General features: G+C 43.9%; 2 protein-coding genes across 2 annotated transcripts; one reads left to right on the forward strand and one right to left on the reverse strand.

Moving 5' to 3' along the window:
- Nucleotides 1–4,046: 4,046 nt before the first annotated feature.
- On the reverse strand, nucleotides 4,047–5,428 carry LOC120442855 (methyltransferase-like protein 27). The gene is made up of 4 exons (XM_039620244.1): nucleotides 5,304–5,428; nucleotides 5,044–5,179; nucleotides 4,864–4,956; nucleotides 4,047–4,722 (listed from the first exon to the last, which is right to left on the reverse strand). The coding sequence occupies exons 2-4, from the start codon at nucleotides 5,177–5,179 to the stop codon at nucleotides 4,478–4,480; spliced, it is 474 nt and encodes a 157-aa protein (XP_039476178.1). The 5' UTR covers nucleotides 5,304–5,428; the 3' UTR covers nucleotides 4,047–4,477.
- Nucleotides 5,429–12,809: 7,381 nt separating this feature from the next.
- Nucleotides 12,810–24,943, forward strand: LOC116325643 (synaptotagmin-11). The gene is made up of 4 exons (XM_031746601.2): nucleotides 12,810–13,080; nucleotides 18,855–19,795; nucleotides 21,457–21,577; nucleotides 21,912–24,943. Exons 1-4 carry the CDS (start codon nucleotides 13,047–13,049, stop codon nucleotides 22,220–22,222), a joined length of 1,407 nt encoding a protein of 468 aa, XP_031602461.1. The 5' UTR covers nucleotides 12,810–13,046; the 3' UTR covers nucleotides 22,223–24,943.
- Nucleotides 24,944–26,360: the final 1,417 nt, after the last annotated feature.

Genomic DNA, 26,360 nt, shown 5'->3' on the forward strand with positions numbered 1-26,360 from the left:
TGCTTTTGGAAAACATTTAAAGCTGCTGTACAGAATCTTTGAAACAAGCTTAAAACATTTTTAGAATATAAACAGAGCATCTGCTTCTCTTTACAGCTCCTCACTCCACCAGGGCTGTTTGGCACTTTCTGATACTGTACTGCAGCAGTCATACAGACAACTGGACGGTCCACAAGTTGGCCTACCTATTACTGGCTGAGGTTGTAGTAGAGTTGTGGCTGAACCACATAAAAATATATCATTAATTTTAATCTCCCCAATCAATGATAATGTTATGTTGGAATGTTGTTAAAGAGGGTCAAAAATGTTTCAACCCAGTTTGTTTTGCAGATTCTGTATAGCAGCTTTAATACAGGGAGACACAACTTCCAGACTGTGTGAGTAAAATCAGGTTTTTTCTCTTTGTCAGTTTAACAGTTTCTGTTGTGCCTGTCACTGTTCCCTGTCTGTTTTCTTACCTGCTTCTTCCTGACCTTTCTCCTCATGTCCCCTCTTTCCTCTCTCCCTCTTTGGACTGACAATCATACACAAATAGATTGGATTCAATTAGATGAAAAAATTACATTAATATGAAAAAAATACTATTAAGATCACTAACAAAAAGTCCTCTCTCAGTGTACTTTCAACCAAAAGGCAAATAACCAAACCACATGAACATCTAATAAAAGATATAAATATTGAAACACTGATCCAACATTATCCTTTATTGATGGATCATTTGATTTTACACTTTTACCTGAATGTTGCTCCTGTTTTTGAAAAAAACTTCCTTATATCCATTATGAATTGTCTCTCTGTACACAAACACACACACACACACACACACACACACACACAACAGGAGTTATAAGGTTAAAGGGCATTCAGTCAGTTAGCTAGTTAGTATCCATTTCAAACAGGACAGTGGTAACAACAGAAGCTACGGACAATTTTAAGTTTTAGATTTTAAACAGGCTGTATACATTTCAGTGGGAGCAACAGGACGGTCAGATGTCGCTGATTTTACTACAGAGCAGGACGGATTGTAGGGTAGCAAACATCGCCGGAAAACAAGTTTTCAACACTGCAGGTTACCTGGTGTAATGTTTTTCAGCTAAAAAGAAACATGGCCTGACTCCTACCGAACTATATAAAGAGTAACTGAAGGTTAAATGCAGCTAATATGTCCTGTTTTCAGCCAGGCACTTACAGCTCCGCTCCGCTGCGTCTCAGAGTAGCTGGAACAAGCCATTTTGGGAGGGGGTATCTATACTTTTGTTGTTGAAATGTTACGTCTCAACCAAGCACTGTATGCTTTTTATATTTTTAGTAGTGTGTCACAAAAACAGCAAATATTGTCAAAAAAGTAAGAAATCTTTGGGGGTGCTTTGATTCATTTTTGAGAGTAGCCTCAAAAATGGGCTAAAATCGCCCCTGTTTGGGAGGATTTGTTGTTGAGTGCAAAGTTCTTTAAAGGCAAAGAATGATTTGATATGAAGGCGGCATGAGCAGAGAGTTCAAACATGTTGTTATTTGTAAAGAAAACAATTTTCATTAGCAATCAAAAACTAATGTGTACATCTATGTGCTGCTGCCACGTGTCTGTGCAGGAACAGAGAGCCCCACTGTGTTTACTGGTAGTTCAATGAAAGGCTTCAGTTTGTTTACATTATCTGAAATGTACATTTTTGGATATATTTGAGGGTGTTCTGTTGTTTGTGTGGTTGGTTGTGTTTTTGTACTACGTGAACACTAAAGTGGCCCTCCAATGAGATGACAGCGCCCAGTGGTCCAGATGTGGGAGGAGATCCTCCGGGACACCATCAGTCGGCACTCTGAGGTGCTGCAATAAGATTTTAACAAAAAAGACTCGGCTGCTGGATCATTTTTTCACTTGATTTTTCTTTGTGTCTGAATCCAGACTTCTGTTGTCATGGCTGTGTGCAGGTAGGCAGGAAAAGGACCCAAAATGCAGACTTAGGCTCAAAATGCACAGCTCCATTGCTGCTGAACACAAAACAAGACCTAAACTGGGATGGCTCAAAACGTGGCATGAAAACAGAACACACAGGGTATGAGGGTACAACGCATCACTGACAAAGAGAAACACAGAGCTTAAATACACAGAGGGAGCAATCAGCTGGGACGAATCCTGACCTAACAAGACAAGGGAGCAAACCCAGACACATTAACATGAGACACGGACCTTCAAAGTAAAACAGGAAACAGATTGGCAAAGAACAAAACCCATTTTAAACACTAGAAATCACAAACCACAGAAAAATCCTAAAATAACAATAACAATACACAAAACACTGGGTCACCAACCCAGGACCGTGACATCAGGACCGTGTTCATTTCAATTTTGTGACCAACATATGTAGAAACAACACTTTTACAGCAGTGATAGTGGATAAAGTTCCTTGTTTAATTTCTTTTACATTTTCAGGAGCAAACCAGTTTTTTGGTTTTGTTTTGCAGCCTCGCGGTTTGGCCTTTGAGGACTTTGCTGGATGGAAGCTGGGAGAAAAGGTGGTGCGATTAAATTGATCAATAAATCAGAGCAAATAATTTCATTTCACGGGTGAAACAAAGAAGCCACGTTGGCTTTGCACGCGCTGCTACAGTTTTACTTCTAGCTCTCGCGTCCTGCTCGCTCCTTTAGAGGAGAAACTGACAAACTCAAAGTGCTCAAAGACAGCTTCACTGTGAGGAGGTGCAGATGGGTCTGCCTCAGCCTGAGATGATGAAGGTCTGAGAGCAGACAAGTTTCTTAAAGTTTTCACACAGAAACTGAGGCCTGTGACTTTTATTAGAAACAATATCTGAGAAGTAGACAGTCATGTTTACATGTTTGACTGCTCTCTCATACTTCACTTTACTGCTGGATTTCTAACGAGACCTGGAGCTCGTCCACCTTTCTCTCAGCACCTCTGCGCTCACATCTTAGAGGGCGGGTTGTGTCCTCCAGCTGAGAGGAAGGTTTAGTCGGACTGGTTATGAAAGCAGCAACACAGTCCAGTACAGCAGTGCAGGTAGATAAAAAAAAACAATTTGAAAGGTCCTCAAGCTCAAGTCAGAGTTTTTAAAAGCAGGTAAAAATCTGCTACACTTGGTTAATTATGCACACACGCCTCACAGAGGATCCTTGATTATTAGAGCTCGGGACTGCTGTTGTAAATAAACGAGTAAAAAATGATCTGATATTCGTGTGTCACGTATCTGTGATGGAGACATTGGTCCATAGGACAACACCAGCTCCAGTGTGTGACCGAGTTCACGTGTAGGGCCAGACAGCAGCTGTGTTAAGATGAAAAAACCAAGGAGGGAAACCAAGTCTATAACCAGTGGGTCACTCCAAGGACACTGAAAACTGGGTTTAAATATCACAGCTAGTCCTCCGGCTTTTCCAGAGAAGACGTTTGGAAAAAGAAGCAGACTGACCAGCATGGAGCCATGTCTCAGTTACAAACATAAAATCCACCCGGGGAGGTGAAAAACTCAGTGAGTATAAAAGTTTAAGAAAACTTAAAGAGTTTATTTAAGTATTATTATATTAATATAATTTATGGTTTACATCTCATCAAGTTGGTGACTTGCTGCAGTCGACCATCGACCATCAGTGGCTCAGGCGACACCCGTGGAGTGTAAATCACTATTTGGCTCCTGTGCTTATTTTCTTTGTTTTAAACGGCTGTGTGTGATTTCTTCATATTGTGTGGCTGAGAGTAAATCGTAGCAGCTCGTGCTGTGTGACTGTGAGCAGCCAGCCTGGTGCCGAGTGTCCTTTCATATTTGTCTGATTGTTTTTAATGTTCGCCATCTTTACATTTCCAGCGGTGAAATTCCCTCAGTTGGTGTTGTGGCATTTAACAACACACACACACACACACACACACACACACACACACACACACACACACACACACACACACACACACACACCTGTTTGAACACTGATACATGGAGGACCAAGTGTTAAAAGATCTCAGTCAGTCAAAGCTGAAAAAAGTGGAACTGCAAATCGATCACAACAAAACGCACACATGCTTAGTTTGTTCCTCTGTTGGAATGAGACGCAGAGCAAATGTTTATTTAACCAATACAACATGTGACACGTGCTGTAACTGTGCTGATCATCTAACCTGATTCTCAGGTTATTGCTGGTCTCATATTTAGACTGACATTGTTTAAAACAGCAGGTAATCTGACTCCAAAATCAAAATGACAAAAAGTCTAAGATGAAAAAAAGTGAATTTTAAAAAAACATATTGGCAGGTTTGAAGTCGTCCCCTGATGATGTCACTGACCAGCAGAACTGCAGATGATGTGAGAGCCACCTGCCTCCTTCAGATCCACACACCACACAGCTCTCCCATCAGGACTCAGCATCCTACAGGTGGTTGAGAACAGCTGCATTGTGTGGGTCAGCCTCCCCTGGCAGCACACCCTGAACCCACTGAGCTCCACCCCTCCCACTCAGCTGCGCCACATACCCCTATGGACTGACCGATTTCTTGTAGAAATAAACATTCCCACTGATGTACGAGACCTGCTGCTCGGTCTTCCCGTCTCTCTCAATATTCAGATGCGGGTCTTCCATGTATCTGTCCACCTCCTGGATTGCTACCCGACTCCACAGTCCCTCCTCCTCCATCTGTTGCAGCTCTGTCTCCAGGTCCTTCTTGTAACTCGCTGCCGGTGCTCCCCTGTGGTTCCCTCTCATCAAACAGACAAAGCCTCCTGAACACAGCACACAAATCACTCAGACCACAGAGACTACAGCAGCTGCTTGATGTGAGGCAAGAGTGCTTATGGCTGCACCACCATGCTGCTGATGTTAGACTGCACAATGCACATTCTTCAGCTAAATGCTAAAGTTACCTGGTTTGGCGGCCCGGCACAGCTCCCTGACAGCACTGACTGGAACAAAACCAGCGTCCAGAGCGCCAACAATGGTCACCACATCAAACACATCTGGAACCAAGACAGAAATCCCTTCAGTTAGCACGAGAAGAACAGGGCTATATTTATGAGTGTGTGACAGGTGTGTATGTGTCACACCAGTCTGTACAGGTAGCGGCTGTGGACCCAGTAAGACCAGTTTGAGATCCTGATAGAGGCCGGTCTTTTCAGCTTTCTCCAACATGCCCTCACTGCCGTCCACTCCCACAAAGTGCCTGAAGCCCAGGTCGAACATCTAAATACACAAGAAACAGCCAATGTTTGTACCTCTGTCAGCTGCAGCTCTCCACAGACGCTTCACACATTCCTGTAAGGTTAGACGTTTAACTAAGGCACAACGTTCCTTGCAGATGTTTCACCTCACAGCATAGCGTGGGGCTGGGTTTCACAGTGGGATCTACCGAAACCTCTGCTGATTGTGACCTACACCCGTTTTCACACCTTGGCTCGTGTGAGAGATTGGCTGAGATCGAGGAGGCTCCAGGTTTTCTGCTCCAGAAAGAACAAAACTCGGAGTCAGTTACTCTGTGTGCTAAACCTGCTCACTGGCAGTTTTTCCTCAACATACCCCGAGGTTATCACTGACTCCTCCCTCTCCTGCTGCACCTGACACAGGTAGAATGCAGTTGCAGAGCACCTGATGGTAATCTGATTATGTTTCATGTTGAAAGATGTTTGAAACATTCAGTGTCTGAAATTCAGTCTTAAGCAGAGGTGGGAATGTAAGAACATCTGTCAGGTATCTGTGTGAGTATTTTGTTTTCTGAGCACTTTTTACTTTTACTCCCTAAACAAATATTTATACTTTCTACTCTCGTTACTTTTGCTTTAACACATTTAGGAGGAGTTATAAATCCGTCACCACGAGCCTCCAAACGTCCAACTGATTTGAGGTCCTGAAATTATTATTGTGAGTTACTCTGTTCCCACACTGAGCCACTACAGCCGTTTTTAGGATTTCCCCACCTGACTGTGCTCATTTTCCTGTTTAGATGCTCATGTTCTGCTTCACTGAGTCAAGGTACCTTCATTAGAATTAAACACTTGGACTGAAATAAAGTTTTCACTCCCATGTACTAATATTATTTTATATTAGTACATTAATATAGCACAGGGTTCAAAGTTCATCCTCCAAACAGCTACTTTTTACTTTCTTACTTTGGGCACATTTCAGAGCCTGTACTTCTTTAGTTTTACTTAAGTAACAAAGTTCAATCAGTACTGGAGTATTTTTTAAGATGAGTATCTGTACAGCACAGTAGCACAGTGGTTAGCACTGTTGCCTCACAGCAAGAAGGTCCTGAGTTCAGTTCCACCATCAGTCTTTCTGTGGAGTTTGCATGAGTTCCCTGCAGGTTCTCCGGCTTCCTCCCACAGTCTAAACACATTCAGTTAGTGGAATTAGGTTCATTGGAAACTCTAAATTGCCCATAGGTGTGAATGTGAGTGCAACTGGTTGTCTGTCTATGTGTTAGCCCTGCGACAGACTGGCGACCTGTCCAGGGTGCACCCCCGCCTCTTGCTCAAGGACAGCTGGGATAGGCTCCAGGCCCCCCCTGCGAATCTGAAAAGGATGGATGGAGTATTTCTACTTAAGTAAAGAATATCTGTACTTTTTGCCACCTCTGCTGAAATCTCTCAGATGCAGATGACCCAACACGTCCACGTCTCTATAAAAGCCGAGGCATTTCATTAAGCTGCTCAGTCACCATGACTGAGATCTGACTAGTTAAAGCATCTCTGGCATCAATGAAGACTGATGTTAGACCAGATCATAAAAAGTTAAACTGGGAAAGAAAGCAGAGTTTTCTGTTAATAATCAAATGAATAATGAAATATTCTGAGGTTGGTGCAGCCAACATCTCATTCAGATATGTCCTCCCCTTGTCTTTTTTCCCACGGCGTTCTTTTGACGATGCTTTGCTGACATCACGACAGCGCTGTTCGTTGTTTTTAACTTTATTCATGTATTTCTGTGGCAGCTGATTGGTTACTCACTCATAAGCTTTAACTCATAGAACTCCAGCCCGCTGATCTGAAAGCAGCTCATTGACTACAGCATCCATGCAAAACTGTGCCGTGTCATTTTCGACATGTCACATCTGCATGCAAGGTAACTGAAAAATGTTATACTGTGCCGAAATGAACAGGGTGTAACCAAAGCAACACATGGAGAAACCAGTTTGACCAGTTCAAAAAGCAGGCCTGGAGCTCTGCCACTGAAAGAAGCGAGCTGAGCTAAATGTGGCTCAGTCGTATCAAACAGCAGGATCGGCTGAATGCAGTCTCTTCTTCTCTCGCACATGACGTCAACAACATGCTGACGTCAATTTAATTTAGCAGAAAAGTGCTTCTTACATCAAAAACAAACTTGTGAATTTTCTCAGTTTATTTTCAGAAATGCAGAAGTGAACAAACCAGCTACTCTTAGTAACTCGTACAAACATTTTTAACTGAAAAATGTTACAGATGTCACTGTTTTCAGAAATGTACGTTTTTGTGCTCTAGAGAGTTTGGTTTACACTGTCACAGTGTTGACCTATTACAATGTCCAGTGACAAGAATTTGTATTTTTATCTCTTCTGGTGTAAATATTTTACATTACAAACGGTTTCTTTCTAATTTAACACTGCAGTGAGGGTTCTTATAAAAACTGATCAGCTCCTACTGAATGAGTAAGTTTTCTAAACTCAGTTAATTCTGCAGTTCTTGTTTCATCCTGTTGTAGTTTAGTCACTGAACGTTATGGATCAGCAGTGTGAAAGGCAGGAAGTGGACCCAAATGCAGGACCCGTGAGGCGGGACTTGAACTCAAAATCACATCTTAATCACCTGCAGTCTAAAGGAAAACAAACATTTACTGAACAAGAATCGGACTTTGAGGAAAAAGCAGGGAATGAAAATAAATACATTGAGAGGATAAGAAGTGAGGCACACGCGCGAAACGAGGCAGAGAAAACAACAATTATCATAATAAAACAGGAAGTATCACCTGAACGCCCGACTCAGGTTAACTTGGAGAACAGAAGGACAGAAGAGGTGCTGATGAGAGAGGGACCCAAGAACACAAAAGGGAACTAACCAGAACCAGCTCAGTGGTAACAAGAATAACAAGAACAGAAGCTCAGGATTTTACTAAATCTATAAAAAGGCACAAACACAAAATTTCTAAACTTCAAAACACAGAGAACAAAATTAAAGCCAAAGTCAGCGCTCACTAAATGCTAACCACAAAGGGGACAAACAGTGAAACACAAATATCACAAACTGTAAAAAACTGCTTGAAGTTTATGTGCTCGATTAATTTTCCGTCCTTGAGGTTGATCATCAGTCAGAATGTGTTTCGTCAGTTACGTCAAACAGAGACACGGTTCCAGGAAAACTGGAATTGGAAAATAACATTTAAAAGTGTGAATGCTGCTGTCTCTGTGCGAGTGTGTGCCTCTAGACAAGCATCACACACTCGCTGCTGCTTCCACACTGCCAAAGGTTGGGAACAAGACCTGCGTCAGCACGCTCCCAAATTCAGATTTTGTCACACACACACAACCATACACAGTACGACATGTGGTGAAATGATTATTGCTGTGCAATGCCCGACCACTAAACCACAGTAACGAATTTACAGATTACGACAAAATTTACAGATTTTAACATAGAAATTTACAGTAAAAAAAAAAGTGCAAACAACGATTTAAGAAAGAAATTATTAGAAGTGTGCAAATTAACAGAGTGTGTGCCATGATGATGCACCTGGTTCAGGGCCCAAAGAGCCTGGGCGAAGACGCTCCTCCTCATTCTCTCTGCTTTAGTGTTAAGGGAGCGGAAACGGTCTCAGAGTGACGCTGAAAAACTAGTTCATGCATTTATTACTTCCAGGCTGGACTACTGTAATTCATTATTATCAGGATGTCCTAAAAACTCGCTGAAAAGCCTTCAGCTGATCCAAAATGCTGCAGCAAGAGTCCTGACAGGGACTAGAAAGAGAGAGCATATTTCTCCTGTTTTGGCTTCCCTTCATTGGCTTCCTGTTAAATCCAGAATTCAAAATCCTGCTCCTCACATACAAGGTCTTAAATAATCAGGCCCCATCTTATCTTAATGACCTTGTAGTACCATATCACCCTATTAGAGCACTTCGCTCTCACACTGCAGGCCTACTTGTTGTTCCTAGAGTATTTAAAAGTAGAATGGGAGGCAGAGCCTTCAGTTTTCAGGCCCCTCTTCTGTGGAACCAGCTTCCAGTTTGGATTCAGGAGCCAGACACTATCTCTACTTTCAAGATTAGGCTTCAAACTTTCCTTTTTGCTAAAGCATATAGTTAGGGCTGGACCAGGTGACCCTGAATCCTCCCTTAGTTATGCTGCAATAGGTGTAGGCTGCCGGGGATTCCCATGATGCATTGAGTTTTTCCTTTCCAATTCAATTCAATTTTATTTATATAGCGCCAAATCACAACAAAAGTCTTCATAGGAAAACAGGATAAAGACATGCTGTGGAAGAGAGACAGAGATTAATAACAGATATGATTCAATGCAGAGAGGTCTGTTAACACATAGTGAGTGAGAAAGGTGACTGGTTCTGCCGGAGGTTTCTTCCTGTTAAAAGGGAGTTTTTCCTTCCCACTGTCACCAAAGTGCTTGCTCATAGGGGGTCATATGATTGTTGGGTTTTTCTCTGTATGTATCATTGTAGGGTCTACTGTGCAATATAAAGCGCCTTGAGGCGACTGTTGTTGTGATTTGGCGCTATATAAATAAAATTGAATTGAATTGAATTGAATTGGAAGCGCTTCCCAGACCTCAACAGTGAGAAGAGTCATTGCTGGGATGGTAGAGGTCCATCATGATCTTCCTGCTTTGGTCTTGCACCACTTGGTGCAAGCAGCAGGTTCCTGGGTCCAGACCTGGTCCTAGAACACAGGTACAGCTGTTTCCTGTCATTCTGCTTCAGCTCTTTGTGGACATATAAGTACACTTCCTGTTTATTATCTAACACTGTGATGACGCAGCCTGGGGCGGGGTCTCCACTCCCGCGAGTACCAAGTGGACCCTCGCAGTGATGAGGATGTTGTGATGATGTTTCACTCTGTTCAAAATTCTGGAAACCACAAAAACCAGGCCTCAGAAATGATGGATTATAAAGGAAAAGGCTCTTTTGTGTTTTCACTTTACTTTAAATATGATGCAGTAAATATATTTGAATCTTTCACTACAGAAAATTAACATTTTGTTGTCTCATCCCTTGCGCCAGAGGACTCCGGACCAGTAGTTCAGGTGGCCATGATGCCGTTGGTAGAGTTGGAAGCAGCCGAATGGATCGAGGAGTGACACAACAGAAAGTATGGTGACCTTTTGAAAAAACGTCAAGTGAGGGAAATGTGGAAATAAAAGAAAATATATTATTGTTAAACATGGCTTTCATTACTGGCATTTTATTAAAACCTTAATTAAAGGTGTTGTTGTAGTTATTTTTATACACACATTGCAAATGTGGTCATGAAGAGTTGACGCTCAGTCCATCTAAGGTCATAAGCTTCGTCTGGCGTGAAGGTCCCGACGATTTATTGTGTAAGTGACTTTGAGCGTAGAAGGTTAATGCATACATGCTTACAAACACAAATAATTACAGAAGAAAGTCTGGGCCAGAGGCCAGGAATACATTTTGCTTGTAACTGCACTTGAGCCTGCATAGCAACAGTTGATGAAAAGGTGTTAAAAAATAAGCATGAACTGGACAAGTCAACAGGAAACATCTGGAGGGTGAGACGGTTGAAACAAACAGTATTGTATGGTAAAATGTTGCTGATAACAGAAACTTGTCTAACTGTCATTAACTGTAACTTATGCATATTATACTCTTTGCTGACGCGAGAAGGGGCTGAACCCTGACATATTAAAACCATTTTGAAGTGTGCTTTTTAGCGGAGATCTATGCTGATGTTCTTACAGTATACATCTTCCCACACGTGTGTTTAATAAATCATCGTTTGACTGAACTCATCTGGGCCGGAGTTGGTTTGTTCTTATCCTCAATAATAAAGAATCAGGACAATGTAATATGGAAACATTTTGAGTTTACTATGTTTTAGTCCTGATCTTTTGCTTCTGTAGTCACATAATCAACAGGAACTGCCACATTTAAAAATCTGTATCGAGTGTTCAAGTTAAGTTATGGGGCATAATATCTGACTGAATTTATAAAGTTAACTTCTGTCTCTCTTCCACAGCATGTCTTTATCCTGTCTTCCTTCTCTCACAGCAGATGGCCCCGCCCCTGCCTGAGCCTGGTTCTGCCGGAGGTTTCTTCCTGTTAAAAGGGAGTTTTTCCTTCCCACTGTCGCCAAAGTGCTTGCTCATAGGGGGTCATATGATTGATGGGTTTTCTCTATTATTGTAGGGTCTACTGTACAATATAAAGCACCTTGAGGCGACTGTTGCTATAATTTGGTTCTGTATAAATAAAATTGAATTGAATAAAGTTGTAATCCAGGAGAGTAGAAAAGCGCTGTATAAGAATCATTTACCATTTATTGTAATTATTATTGTTATTATGCTCCTTTGAGAGGTCTCTTGTGGAAAGCAAAGCTCTGTAGGCTCGAGCTCAGACAGTTCACATCTCAGATAAACAAACTTTGTCTGATTAGACCTGAAAATGTTCATCCCTGCTAAGATGAGCTGTTATCATTCACATTATTGGCAGAAAGGTCAGAATGATTTGGGAAAATGATCTTAAAAATAAAAATACTCCAGACCAGATGAATTTCTGCCTGGTTTGTATCGGGGACGATGCTGCTATACTGAGACTTTGGGCTAAAGTCAAACTTTTGATGATCAAATTAAAACAAAATGTGAAAAATAAAGCACTGTTTACATGTCTGAGCACAGAGGGGCAGTGGTGAGGTGTGTGTAGGAGTGACACGTGGGTTCTTCTTTTTTGCAGCAGGCTGACAGATGAAGTCAGGCTGGAGCCTCTGTGGACTGTGATGTCTGCAGACAACACTGTGATCTGCAGTGAGAGTAGGGAGAAGGTGGAGGAGAGCCTGGAGAGGTGGAGGTCTGCTCTTAGAGACAAGAGAAATTAAAGTCAGTAGAAGCAAAACAGAATCCATCTGTGTGGATGAGATGGAGACCAGGTGAGAACTTATTTATATTAGTTTTACTGTAGTTTTTAACGTGTCAGTTGACCATGTTTTATTTTTATTTTTTATTTGTTTTTGAGGAGAAGATAGTAATTTGGTTTCTTTTTGTTCCAGTGGTTTTCTTTTATTTTTGTAATTTGTTTTCTTATTTTTATGAAAGAGGAAAATGTGGAAACCCTGTTCTGTCAGCAATAAATAAATAAATGAATAAATAAGAAAGAAAAGAAAAGACGAGAAGGTCTGGTCAGCTGACATCTCTGCAACACAGCACTTAATTCATTTTAGAAGGTTCTCAGTTTTTTTCAAACAAGGATTTTACAAAAGTAAAAGTAAAAAAGTCACCAAACATATTCAACACAAACCTTTAAATTCACACACACTGCATCAAAATTATGCAACCAGAATTTTTTGCAAGCAAAACCTTTTGATTTTTATGAGATTTATAAGATCTGTACTTTTCCTTTTATATATATATATATATTAAACATTTTTAATTATTTAATATTTATATGTAAAAAGAAAAAAAGATAATAGGTAATTTTAGAATTCATTTTTTGTCCTTGTCCTTTTAAAAAATAAAGATTCCATAACAATAAAAAATAAATGAGACACGTTGGCGCAGGAATCCTGCTTTGGGTGAGTCATCTTGTCGTTAGACAATCTTTGGCCAGCCTCATCGCGAGCTCCTCCGCGCAGACTCCCTGCATCCTAACGGGAGCATCACTGCGCACCGAGCGGAGCACCGACACAGAGACCGACGCAGCGAGCGGACGACACCTCCGTCAGCCGACGTGTGAAGGCTTTCTTTCCCGGATTAGCGGCTTGGTTTCGGTGATTCTCCTCTCGGCCGTCGCTCCTCTATGGATGTGAAGTAAAAGCGGGCGGTAGTCAGTCAGTGTCCTCTCATCTGTGCGCTCTTCTCCCCGCTCGGTCAGGACCGCATCCTGCCCCGATCCACAAAATGGCGGATATCAGCGAGCTGGGACCCGCCTACGGTGAGATCCAGGCCCTTTGGTCTTCGTGTCTTTTCATCTCACCCACATCCACGGTGTTTAAATGCCCTCACTGTGTTATGCTGTGGTGTGTACTGGGGTCAAATGCTGTGACAGCTTTAACGGATGCCTGCAGCAGGTGAATAAAGCGGCACCAGGCCACGGCCGCACAGCCCATCACATCCAGCCTTTCCCTTCATTCTTCAGCTGTTAAAGCGGGTAATTTTCCCGTGACTGGCACCGCTGCCTGCAGCAGGCCGGTTAAATTAGCTCACACTGTGATTTTGTGACCGCAGCCATGTTTGAGTTGATGGTGTTGGGGGAAGATGACCGTACTCTAAGTCATCATTTCACTGCCACGGAAAAAAAGTGCGTGGGGTTTAAACGAGGCCTCGCGCGTGCCTCTACATCATCGGTGACAAATTAAAAATAACAGCAGCCCGCGCGGGGAAGAAAAACAGGGCGTTCTCGCGGCGCTCCCACGCACAGTCTGCCTCGCTCTTTTGCGTGCGTGTGTGCGCGCGCCCGTCGGGGTGTGTATGGGTGACGTCATGTCTGTGCTCTCCGACCAAAAAAACCTTTTTAAATCAGTTTAATCGTCGTGTGTAGGAGCTGGTCAGCGAAAGGAAAGATAAACTAAACGGTGATTACGTCATCGGTGATTACGTCATCGATGAAGAGCTTTTTAATACAAATCTGCAGAAGATTCAGATTTACACCAAATGTTATATATGTTGGCTGACTGTTCCTATTAGTTGATAAATGCAGTTAATCGATTGGTTGATTGTGGTGTGATCGTAAAACTGGATGATGGTGTTTCTGTGGAAAATTATAATCGCTCCTAGTTTTCTGACATTTTCAGATAAAATCTATATTTAAGATTTCTGTTATTTGCTGGTTTAAAGGAGAGCTCTGTCTGTGTTGAACCTGAACATCCACCCAGAAGACACAGTCGTCAGCCAGTTTATTAGGCACACCTTGCTAGCACTGGGTTGGGCTCCCTTTTACCTTCAGAGCTGCTCTAAGTCGTCATGCCACAGATTCAACATTATGCAGAGATTTTGGTCCATGATCTCATGACATCATCACACAAGTGCTGCAGATTTGCCAGCATTGTCCATGATGAGAATCTCCAGCTTCACCACATCCCAGAGGTGCTCGCCTGGACTGAGATCTGTGACTGTGGACGTCATCTGAGTACAGTGGAGTCACCGTCATGTTAAAGAAACCATTTTGAGGTGATCTGTTATGCTGCTGGAAGCAGCCATCAGCAGATGGTACACTGTGGTAGTAATAAGGAGATGCACAAGGTCAGCTAACAGTGCTCAGTTAGCTTTGGGGTGTTAACGATCTTTTTTGTTAAGGAGCCCAAAGTGTGCAACCAAACCACACCTTTACCTCACCAGGCTGAACCGTTGAGTCAGGATGGAGCAATCCTTTCATTTCACCACACAACGCTTGCCGATCTGCTGTGGTCCAGTTTTGGTGAACCTGTGTGATCGTAGCCTCGGCTTCCTGTTCTTGAGGGGAGCCATGCCTGGTGGACTTCCACATTCAGTAAAGAGTCTTGACTGCAACCCTAAATGCACTGAGTTGCTCTCGGGTGATTGGCTGATTAGATATTCACAATTCCAACAGTTGAATGGGTGTACCTAATAAAGTGGCTAGTATAGTATGTGACAGTCCTAAAGATCTTGTTTCCCACAGAGAAGCTGCAAATAAGCAGAACGGGTGTGCTCTGAAATGACTGGTTAAGACTCCTGAATTGATCCACTGTATTATTCAGGAGCTCATTGATCCAGCTACTCATCAGCTGAGGTTATTGATCAGCTCAGGACGGTGCTGATTAGAAAAGAGCTTTTGGTGTGAAAATTTGGTGGCTTCCAATAATTTTGTGAACAAATTATTGAGAGTAAAGACAATCACCTTCTGCATTCATTTTAGCTACAAAGCCACAAAGCTGTGCGTTTGAATGGTTTGTTCTGCTTCCCTGCAGAGTGAGAGTTCATTTTGGACCACAGTTTAGTTGAGCTCTGATGACTCAGAGAGAACCTTTAGTCAGCAAATTTAACCCAGATTAATCAAACAAACAGCCATCACAGGGTCCACTGAATGGCTTTGCAGAGTGCAAAGTTAGGACTTTACTGCATTTTTTCATTGCAAATCTTTAAGAATGGATCGTGTGTCTGAGTATAATGTCTGAATCCTACTACAACAGCCATGGTTAATCTGAAGGAACCGCACTGACAGGTTTTCAGTGTTCCCATCAAACTAGAACGAGCTTGACGCCCCTCACAAACAAGACATAAAAGCTGTGTGCAGGGAGCCTGAGGAAGGCTGCGCAGACAGCTGTCTGCAGGGTGTCTCAGCACTGCACAGCTGAGGTGCCCGTTAGTTGTTAATTAACTTGAGCTCTCCTTCTCTTTCCCCGTGGCTCCCACTTCATACAGGTCACCTGAGGCGCCGCTCTGTCTCCATCTGGGCCAGAAAACTCCCACTGTATTATTTATTGTCTGTGTTGTCTGAGTTCAAGTATGCAGACACATTTTTAATATTCAGTAAGTTCATTACATTTACGTAAATGAATAGATATGTTAAATAATCATAATTAAACCTGAAAAATTGTGATTATGTTTCGTTCCACAATCAGACAGACACGTCTAAACGAATACGTCTCATGCAGTGCGGACTTCCTGTTGTCTCTTTCAGTCAATAAATATCTGGATGTGATCAGTTACAGTTATTGGACACTTTCTCCTTTAATTGAGTGTAATCAGTCAGTGACATTGCAGAGACAAAGGTCAGAATAGACAGACGTTACAGATTAACTGTTTACTCTGTGAGAAATCTCATTAAGTGATGATTTAAGCTGCTGAGAATAAACTGAGCAGATCAGAAACTGTGAGTTTCCCCTCAGTGTGAGCACACCTCTGTGTGTGTGTGTGTGTGTGTGTGTGTGTGTGTGTGTGTGTGTGTGTGAGCGTGTATTCATATCATGGTGGGGACCAAAAATTGGAAGTTTGAGGACCAACAGACCTTATGGGGACTAAAATCCTGGTCCCCACAAGTTTGAAGGCATTTTTGAGACTCAAAATGTGGTTTTAGTGCCAGGCTTACAGTAGGGTTATGGTTAGGGTTAGGCATTCATTTTTCATGGTTAGGGTAAGTGGCTAGGGAAAGCATTATGTCAATTAGATGTCCCCACAAGATATGAATACCCAACATGTGTGTGTGTGAGTGTGTCCGAGTTGCCAGGCAGTGAGCTCAGCTGCTTTCAGCTCTTTCCAAAACATGACATCATCTGATGGAGTCTGAATGAAAAGCGACAACAAACAGGAAGGAGGATTTTCTGGACTTTAACTCCGCAGCTTTTACAGTTTGAGCAACGACGCGTTTCTGTGTCCGTCTGATAATTTAGCAGCAAAACTCGCAGTTTTTAATCTCATCAGCAGAAACACACGTCAGACTTACATATGAATCAAAACACTGACAGCAAAGGAACAGAGAGACTTTAAGTATGTGACACAGTGTACCAGGCACAGATAAACTCTGTTCACACAGACTGCGTGAAGCTGTAAATGCTGTAACCGCAGCTAATCACAGGGATGAGACCGTAGTTCACCTGGCTCATCAACACGAGCAGTTTATTGTTTTATTTATATTTTATTCAGCGTTGTTGTTTCTTCTAATCTGACTGAAACACGCGCTGATGTGGTTCTGACGCAGCCTGTTTCTGTCTGCAGCAGTAGTGTCCCGCCTGCAGAAGAGTCCGATTGGTTACTCATCACAATTTAAAGCCTATAGGAGCCAAACAAAGTAGGTCATTCATTCTGGAGCGGCTCTGCTGAGCTGTGATGGAGATAAAGTAGCAGATGTTGGTGAAGTTGGAGTAAATAGATTTTACTAATGAAGCTTCTTAGATTTGATGGAGTTCTTCACCTCAGTTCTGCTCCTGCCTTTGTGTGTTTTTTCACGCCTCTTTGGCATTTGTTCTGCGGTTGTGTGTTTATTTCATTCAGCGAGGTTGCGTTTCATGTTTTGGCTGCTGTGGGCATGCCAAGGGCAGCCTAGTGCTACGGGGCTGCTTCAGGCTGTGTGGTGTAGCAGTAACTCCTGCTCTGCTCTGAACGGCAGGTGAACGTTTCTCTTCAGGAGAGAAGTACATCTACCTAACCTGAACAGGAAGATGAGCTGAGGCAGGTGCTGGAAAACCAGAAAAAGTGTTTAGGGGGCTGGAGCCTTCCAGCTGTCACAGAGTGAGAGGTGGAGTACACTCTGCTAACTTTGCATCCTCCACCTGGGGTGGAGAGATTCTGGGACATGAGGACTTTCAGAGAACGATGCATAAAGTTGCAGAAACACGAGCTCCGTGCAGCTTTCCAAAAATCCCAGTGACTAAATGGATCATTTGAAAAGGTTTTTCTCACATTACTTGTCTGGGATGGACATTTACTAACCGCGTCCTCTCTATGGTAAATGGCCTGTATTTGTATAGCGCTTTACACATCCAGTCATCCACCCATTCACACACTGGTGATGGCAGCTACATTGTAGCCATAGCCACCCTGGGGCGCACTGACAGAGGTGAGGTTGCTGGACACTGGCGCCACCCGGCCCTCTGACCACCACCAGTAGGCAACGGGTGAAGTGTCTTGCCCAAGGACACAACGACCGAGACTGTCCGAGCCGGGGCTCGAACCGGCAACCTTCCGATTACAAGATTACAAGACGAACTCCCAACTCTTGAGCCACAATCGCCCTCTATGCGGATGCTTTGCGTCCGGCCTGATCACCGACATACTGAAGCTACAGCTCGCTGTGTTTTGCTTTAGCTGCCGGGTAGCGCAGCGTTTGAGGCACACAGTGGAAATAATCTTAATTCTACTTCAGCATTCAGTGAATACCAAGTCAGTACATCAGTGCGGTTTCTCTGGGAAACCAACTGTGTGTGTGTGTATGTGTGCGTGCGTAGCATCAGTGTGTCCTCGTGTGACTCACAACAATACTCTTTTATACCCAGCAAACAAAGAGCTCCCCTCCTCTCTGCTCTTCCAGTCCTCAGATGTTTCTAATGAGACCCTCGGAGAGTCGAAGTGGTGACTTCACTCTGGTGTTACTGTTTTTAAATATGCTGTCACCGACTGCGCTGCCCTAGCTGCTGTAAGACGGTGCTACAGTCTGCGCTTTATTCCTCTGGTGGTCCCAGTGCTCGAATATCTCCACCTCTGCCGCTTAGATTTGGATTATTTGGAAGGGAAACAGAGACTGACTGCAGGACTGAAGTCTAGTTAAACGTCTCTGTGAGGACTGCAGCGATTCACCGAGTAAACCAAATAACTAAATAGCTAACTACAGAAGTTAAAATAAAAAGTGTCCGTCTGCAGATGAACTGTTAACTTAGCCTGACTTAGCTTTAAATCAGGCAGCTCACTGAAGTCAGACGGCAGCTTTCTTACTTCCTGTCAGTGAACCTGAAACAAGCAGGGGAGAGTATAAAGGAGGGCAGATTTACATTTCTATAAAATATAAGTAAATAAAGTAAGTAAGTAAAAACATAAATGGGTCAGTGAAACACTGAATTATCATTAACATCTGAAGGGTTGAAGGGTTCTGAGAGTCATGCTTGGACCATGCTGTGCAGTGGATGGCAGAGACTTCCTGGTGCTCACTTCAGGGTTAAAAATCATGTCACACTGGGCTAAACTGAGTGTTTGTGTGTTGACTGAACAGCAGCCTGTTGTGTCTGACTCACTCCCCTGTCGTTCTCTCTCTCGCAGCCATGTCTCCGGTGCTGGCGGGCTTCCTGGGGGCTGGTGTTTTGGTTTTGGTCGTGGTGGTTCTGGTGCTGCTCTGGTCCTTCTGTCAGCGCCGTTACCTCCGTATCTCTGGGCGCTACAAGCTGCACGGGGACCGTTACTATGACGCCGAGGACCCGCCCTACAAGTTCATCCACATGCTAAAGGGGATCAGCATTTACCCAGAATCCCTCAGCAGCAGCAAGAGGATCGTACGCGGCATCCGGCGTGCCGACCGCTCCGACCGTGACGGAGACCGAGGCTGCACCACAGCGGGCACCGCCGGGAGGGGGATGGTGCTTGTGGACGCGGAGAACAACATCCTGGATGTCCCCGGTCAGCTGCAGATGAGCCACCTGGTCCCTCCTGCCGGCGCAGACGCTGCCCATGGCCAGGGTCGGCTGGAGCGGGCTTTACCGGTCCGTGCTGACTACTGCTGCCTGGATAGCAGCTCGGCCAGCAGCAGCCAGACCAGCAGCAAGACGGCGTCCCCCTTTACCCCCGCCTCCTCAGAGCCCGAGCCCGAGCCCAGCTTGGGCTCCATCAGCCTCACCGTTGACTACAACTTCCCCAAGAAGGCTCTGGTGGTGACCATCGTCGGCGCCCGGGGCCTCCCCGCCATGGACGAGCAGGCGGGTAGTTCGGACCCCTACGTGAAGATGACCATCCTGCCCGAGAAGAAGCACCGCGTCAAGACCCGCGTCCTGAGGAAGACCCTGGACCCTCTGTTTGATGAGACCTTCACTTTCTACGGCGTGGCCTACAGCTCGCTGCCCGAGCTCACCCTGCACTTCCTGGTCCTCAGCTTTGATCGCTTTGCCCGCGATGATGTCATCGGGGAGGCAGTGGTGCCGCTGAAGGGCGTGGACCCGAGCACGGGCCGAGTCCACCTGAGCCAGCAGATCACCAAGAGGAACATGCAGGTGAGCGAGGCTTTGCTGCAGCTGTAATAAAACTAAAACTAATAATAGTTTTATTTGACAGTCATGGATCAGCCAGCTGACTTCTAATCTGATCCCAGATCAGCACTGAAAAAGTGCCCTCATATAAACATATAATATAATATAAATGTTTCTGATGTACTGTATTTTTATACAGCTAAAGTCACAGTTAAGCCACTCTCATATGCAGCAGTTGTCAGTTTCTAACAAATATAAAATCATGTTCACAGTTTTTGGTTGTGTTTACTTCTTAAATGTCCGCTCAGAGAGAAAGTTAGAAGTCACATGAGGCTAAAGCTTCCTGTTAGTGGTTGCACTCATGACTGACAGCTCTGCAGTGGTCCTGGCCCGTTACATACGTGACTAACTGACGCTGTTGTCTGCTCTCTGCGTTACCATGGCAGCCAGCTGGTCAGTCTGTGTCAGTGACAGCGTCGCTGTTGTTCCGTCTTTTATCAGATTAATGTTGGATTGTCAAACATGCGAGCAGTGAACGAGTTGTTGTCCTGCAGAGAAAACACAGTAGAGCTGGGCGATATGACCCAAAATTCATATCTCGATATTTTTTTAAAGCCATAAAGTAAGAACAAAAAGAGAGTTCTTAGTCAAAGCTGTGTCCCAGATGTCACACAGGCACTTTTATTAACATACAGCATAGATGTACATGAAAAAAACTACTCAAAAATAAATTATGAGCATTTATTAAATAATGATGCTCTATAAATAAAAGAAAACTATGTTGTTTTTGTGCATAACAAAGAGCTCACAATTGTGCAGTCAAAATGTAAACTAACAGACGCTGAGCATAATAACAAAGACAGATTTCACAGCTGCTCTGTTCCCAACTTCTACTGCGTGACTGACAGCCTGGAGTTTGAAATCCGCTTCGTAACCATGTCTCTGAACAGGTGCCATTTCAGTACGGTAATATTACGTTGAAGCACAGTACGTATCACTCCGCGAGGCTCCTCGGTAGCCGTAATGCTCCGACAATCCATCAAGCGGTGCAGCTCCGTAGCTTAGCAAAGTCGTACTAAAACATGTTTTGACAGACTGCTGAGCGCTGTGTATCACATAAAATCGGTTTGCGGTCATCAAGCACAACCAGAATTCATACAAAAGGCGCGCAGTCAACTTTTGAGAAAATGAAAGGATTTCAGGCCGTGCATGGCGTTAGCGGGGCTAGCTCGTTAGCGTGGTTAGCTCGTTAACACGTTGACGCCGTCCAGCCCCACGCACGGGGTGATGCGCAGTAACTCATTAACGGAGATTTGCCGTGTCCATCTTGTCGCTGCCTGCAGGTGAAGCGATGGGGGAGGAGGGGGAGTTGTGTTCAGTGAAGGAGAGGCGAGGTCGAGTAACGTTGCGTAAAGACAAAAGTGGACGAAAGAGAGGCAAACTTGCGGCTCCGCAACTATAATTATAACGTAACATAGACTATATCGATATAAAGGATATTGTCACATCTTATATCTCATATAAAAATATATTGATATTTTTAAAAAACTCGATATATCGCCCAGCTCTAAAACACAGTAAACCTGAAAACAAGAAAGTAGATGAGCTTCTGTGCAGCTGTGATAACGATGATACAGTCACCCAGATACGACGCTAACTTTGTTCCATCTGTTGTGTGTTTTTAGTGCGAGAGTCGTGGAGAGCTGCTGGCGTCTCTGTCCTACCAGCCGGTGTCTCATCGCCTCAGCGTGGTCGTCCTGAAGGCTCGACACCTCCCCAAGATGGACATCACCGGCCTGTCAGCCAGTGAGTAGAGAACAGGACAAAGTACAGGAGAACGCTCAGCGCTCAGTTCAGTCTGACTTGCGTAGAATATCTTTTTCTGTTTTTTGAGGCACGCACACAGTACAGTGTATAAAAGTCAAAGATGGCTGTTCTGGTTGGAACATGCAGCATGGAGCAAGTCGCCCTAAAGCACCTCCCCTCTGACTATCCAGGCATATCCAAGAATACAAACCCCCCCTGATAAATAACATTCTTTAGATCTGCTGTGTAATCATTGTTTTTTCTTATATTCATATAAGAGGATATTGGTCAAACATCAAAGCTTGATCTTAGACCGTTCCCCTTCTGTCCTCAGACCCCTACGTGAAGGTGAACGTCTTCTATGGCCGTAAGCGCATCGCCAAGAAGAAGACCCACGTGAAGAAGTGCACGCTAAACCCGGTCTTCAACGAGTCCTTCATCTACGACATCCCGCCCGAGCTTCTGCCTGAGATCTCCGTGGAGTTCCTGGTGGTCGACTTCGACCGAACCACCAAGAACGAGGTCCTGGGTCGCCTCCTGCTCGGCCTCCACAGCCCCTCCCCCTCTGGAGCCTCCCACTGGAGGGAGGTGTGCGAAAACCCCCGCCGGCAGATCTCCAAATGGCACAACCTGAGCGAGTACTGAGGGAGGAGCACCGCCAGAAACCAGCCAACACCACCCACTGGCTGGGACTCCACCAGTGAAGCCACTGGGAAATAAAGACTCAGTGTACAGCACATATACACACACACACACACACACACACACAGACACACACATACATAAAACAACACACAGTCACACTGTTGTGATCATAGGTAAACTCTCTCCCTCTATTATCTCTCTCTACCACCACTACATCTGCAAAGTATAAGAAGAATCCTGCAGCTCTTTACAGCCAGTAAACAAACCATGAAGTCCATTTCTAAGACTGTTCTCGTGTCTCCTCTGGCTGTCGATGTGTGTCGACGGGGGAAGGAATGCTCAAATATGATTTCAAAAAAAGAAAGAAAAAAGAAAAAGATCCCCCTCTTGCTGTTGTTGCCATGCAGTTCATTGCATGTCCGTCTGAAAAGAAAAAAAAATCACTCCAAATGAAGAGTTGAGATCTGTGACATCACCACGACAGGAAGAAATTTCAGCTCTGATAGAAAATATGATGAAAATACTCTGCATAGAAACTGAAACGCTGAATATATCCAAGTAACGATTACTCCTCTGTAGGACCAAATACTGCTGCAAAGAATCGCTCCCGATGCTCCGACGCTCCGTCAAGTTTCCGTTTGCAGGAGGATAGTTGTTGTTTTTAGACAGCAGCGTGCTCTCTGCCTGCAGAAGATCATTTTCACCCACCGCTCCTGCAGCAGATCGTACGACCGCACCCGACCCCGGAGGAAGTGCACTCGGCCTCGTTTCAGTGTGGATTCAGGACTGTCAGAACCTCCTGACTGAGCCTAGATCGTTTGAAATCAGCTCCTGCTCATGAAGACTGAAAGATGATGTAAAATACTTGTTTGTAACATGAATGCATTCCTCTTATTTAGACTGCGAGTGATGCAGAGGGCGGCTGTGGTGCCTGATGATGTTTTTAGCTTTTTATCACAGAACAGCATCATGCTGTGGAGAAATATTCATGTATTCATTCAGGGATGTAGCCCTTAAAGAGAAGCTTCTTTACCACAGGAGTGCTGTAGTTAGGATGAGGATAACATTCGCTGTAAATGATGGGAGGTAAATAAGAACTTCAGGGCTTAAAACTGAAACTAATGTGGAAGTGCCAAAACCTGCAGCTCCTCTAAACACTGTTCAGGCAGCTGGGTGAAAATTCAGAAAAGAAAAGCAACCAAAATAAAGTCTGAAAACCTGAAAGGACATTAAAAAGCAATGAAATCTGCAGCATACAGCAGTTAATGAATATAATTCAATTCGAAAGTAAAAAAGTACCTTTACGTCTTTATAGTCCGACTACCTCTTTGATGATAAAAGTAGGATAACCAGAAGCATCAGCTAATAAAACAGATGTGGCTTTTGTCTGTGTCGTTTACGACATCCTGGGGTTTGTAACACTTGCTGGAATCCAACAGTCCACATTCTACTGAAAGGCACTTTACTGTCATGTGACAAAAGTCCACCAAGTAGCGTGGACTGTTCAGTACACGCATTCAAAACTACTGAAGGCTTGTTTATAAAGTCTGAATATAATTCATCATTTTGACACAGTCATTCTTGATTTATTGAGGTCTTTAAAAGCTCTGATGGCAGATGTCCACTCCAAAGGTCAGACTTCCATCTTCCAACTTGGAATTATAAGTTGGATGTAGGTACCGTGACATCAGCTTTTGGTCCCTGCGAAATCGAGGGAACTAAACACTCCTGCTTTTTAACTCTCATAAAAATTGATATCATACTGTGTTCATTAAGACTAGAAACTATCAGGTGAAATAATAAATTAATCATAAAAGTGATAACAAATAGGATCTATTTCCTCAGAGTTCTTTCAGACTTCAGGCTTCTTATTCCAGCCCTCGCTGCCCCCTGCTGGTCATTAGAAGGAGCTGCGTCCACATTGGGTTCACTTTTCAGACTCTGAACTTATGTTCATCTTCTGTATCCAGTCTTTATTTCTGCTGATTAGGCTCCACCTTCTTGTCTAAATATGGTCATCCTGGCACTGAACGCCAATGCTAAGGGAGGGATGTGAATCATGCTCGGCGACCACGGCAGCGCTCCTCTGCTTCACTGCGTTCTCTCTCTGTCTCATTTTGTACATTTCCCTCTCCTCCATCACATTGAGACTGATTTGCACTGCTTCGTAAAGCGTATCTCTCCCTCTGTGAATGTTCCCCTGCAGCCAGCTGGTGGCGCTGTTTTATATTACTTTGTTCCTACAAGCCCAGTGAATGTGTCTGAGGTGACGTTGGACTTTGGCTTCATGTTTTCTTACTGACGAGTTTGTTTGAGTGATGACACACTGTGAGTTTTGTCTTGAAAGCACATTTTAACCCCAGTTTAACTTTAACCTTGAATCTGCTCAACAGCTTGCTTACTAGTGCAGAGAGTAATAAACTTTGTGCAAGTTTCACTTTGAATCATAGAGAGGTGAAGAAGACGCCACAGAAAACACGCCACCTGAAGCCTGATCTCCATCGACGCCCTCAGATTCAAACTGTGACCTGCTGACGGACGGACAGACAGACTGAGTGTACATTTGTACAGATGTGAAGATGTTTGCTGGTTTCCTTCCTGTCTGATGTTCTCAGAGCTTTAGTGTGTTTGAGCGCCCCCTGCTGTAGACCTGGATGCTAACCTCTGTGTTGGGTTTGTTAACACTCATTGGACGTACAAATAAAAACAAGTTATCCATGACGGCCGCGCCTGAACGCTCATTTCACCTTATTTACACTTGACCGTTTATTTTATGGGTGCAAAGTGGCGTGATATTAAGAGTCGTCTTGATGCATGTTCAATCATCCAGGTAAGTAAATCTCCAAAAGTTGATTCTGTTCATCTGGACGTAGCGTTTTGTGGGAGAAATGTTTCGTCACACATCCAGGTGACTTCTTCAGTCTCAGCTGACTGCAGGTTTCCCCAAACCTTATAAACAGTACATTTGCATAATGACTGAAACCAGCCCACAGAAGGAACAATGGGCTGGGAGGTCAGTGCCTTAATCTTAATTATGCAAATTCTCATGACCATTGATCAACAGCCACTGATCAATGGCCATGAGTACCATTCACAGAGAGTTGGGGAATGGCTGCAATCACAGCATTTGGTCTGTAAGTAATTTTAATCATTAACTTTATTTGAAGGAGTTTTATTAAAGTGAGGAGCCGTAACAGTGTTTCTTTAAGTGTGCACGGGATGGTTTAATAAGAGAAAAATGCAGCATGTCACCAGATTTTCACTGTGCTGGAATCATTTAAAGATTGAGAAGATGTCCTTGTGTCTGCACCATATTCCATTCTTAGAAATCACCAGAGCCAGTGTCATCCAGCCTTTGATAATCCCAGTCACATGAACGTTTCTCAGAAACTCTGACACTGGTTCCTTCATCCCGCCTCTCTCTGAGCGTACTCTGACTGCATTTTCCCAAGGAGACACTGACGTAGTCCACGGAGAGCGAAAAGATTGTAATAACACAGATATAAACGATAACCTGCTAACAAAAACATGTAAAAACCTTTTACATAATATTCTCTCTGTGGTTTTGCACAGTCTCCAACAGGCTGCTGATGTTTGCTGATGGTGTTGAAGCATGACCTCATTACTTTCATTAACTGAGCGAGCGTTTTCAAGTTTTTATATTTTCAGACTTTTATCTTGTTTGAAGTTCCTGAACTGAGTCATGCAGCTACAACCATTTAAACTGTAGATTACAAAGTGTCACTGCTATGTATCAAGCAACAGAAATCTCAGTTGTGCCACGTATGCCTCACAGTTACAGGATCACGATCACGATCGACACCTGAACACCAAACCTGAGCACAAACACTGGGAGACATTAGCTGATGAAGGTAGATTCAAAACACCAAGCTGGCCATGGTGAAACCACTCCAGGATTCATAACAAGCTTCGGTAACCAGCAGGACCAACACGCCTTACTATTGACTGGATAATATCATTTTTTTAAAAATCAGTCGAGAAGACCAGTCAGTCACTCCTTCCCTTACAGCTTCCTGTTTCAAAGTGGCCACACCCCCACCTGTAAGCCTGACCATTTACAGCTTCCTGTTTCAAAGTGGCCACACCCCCACCTGTAAGCCTGACCAGTTACAGCTTC

This window comes from Oreochromis aureus, linkage group 11 (assembly GCF_013358895.1).
Source record: "Oreochromis aureus strain Israel breed Guangdong linkage group 11, ZZ_aureus, whole genome shotgun sequence".
NCBI lineage: Eukaryota > Metazoa > Chordata > Actinopteri > Cichliformes > Cichlidae > Oreochromis > Oreochromis aureus.

Bases quoted from the DNA above. Each gene is read 5' to 3' on its own strand.
- LOC116325643 (XM_031746601.2), top strand. From the start codon at position 13,047: ATGGCGGATATCAGCGAGCTGGGACCCGCCTACG. The intron at 19,796-21,456 runs GTGAGCGAGGCT...GTGTGTTTTTAG, and splicing joins TCACCAAGAGGAACATGCAG to TGCGAGAGTCGTGGAGAGCT. The intron at 21,578-21,911 runs GTGAGTAGAGAA...TTCTGTCCTCAG, and splicing joins CATCACCGGCCTGTCAGCCA to ACCCCTACGTGAAGGTGAAC.
- LOC120442855 (XM_039620244.1), bottom strand. From the start codon at position 5,179: ATGTTCGACCTGGGCTTCAGGCACTTTGTGGGAGTGGACGGCAGTGAG. The intron at 4,957-5,043 runs GTGTGACACATA...TCTTGGTTCCAG, and splicing joins GCCGCTACCTGTACAGACTG to ATGTGTTTGATGTGGTGACC. The intron at 4,723-4,863 runs GTAACTTTAGCA...TGCTGTGTTCAG, and splicing joins GTGCCGGGCCGCCAAACCAG to GAGGCTTTGTCTGTTTGATG.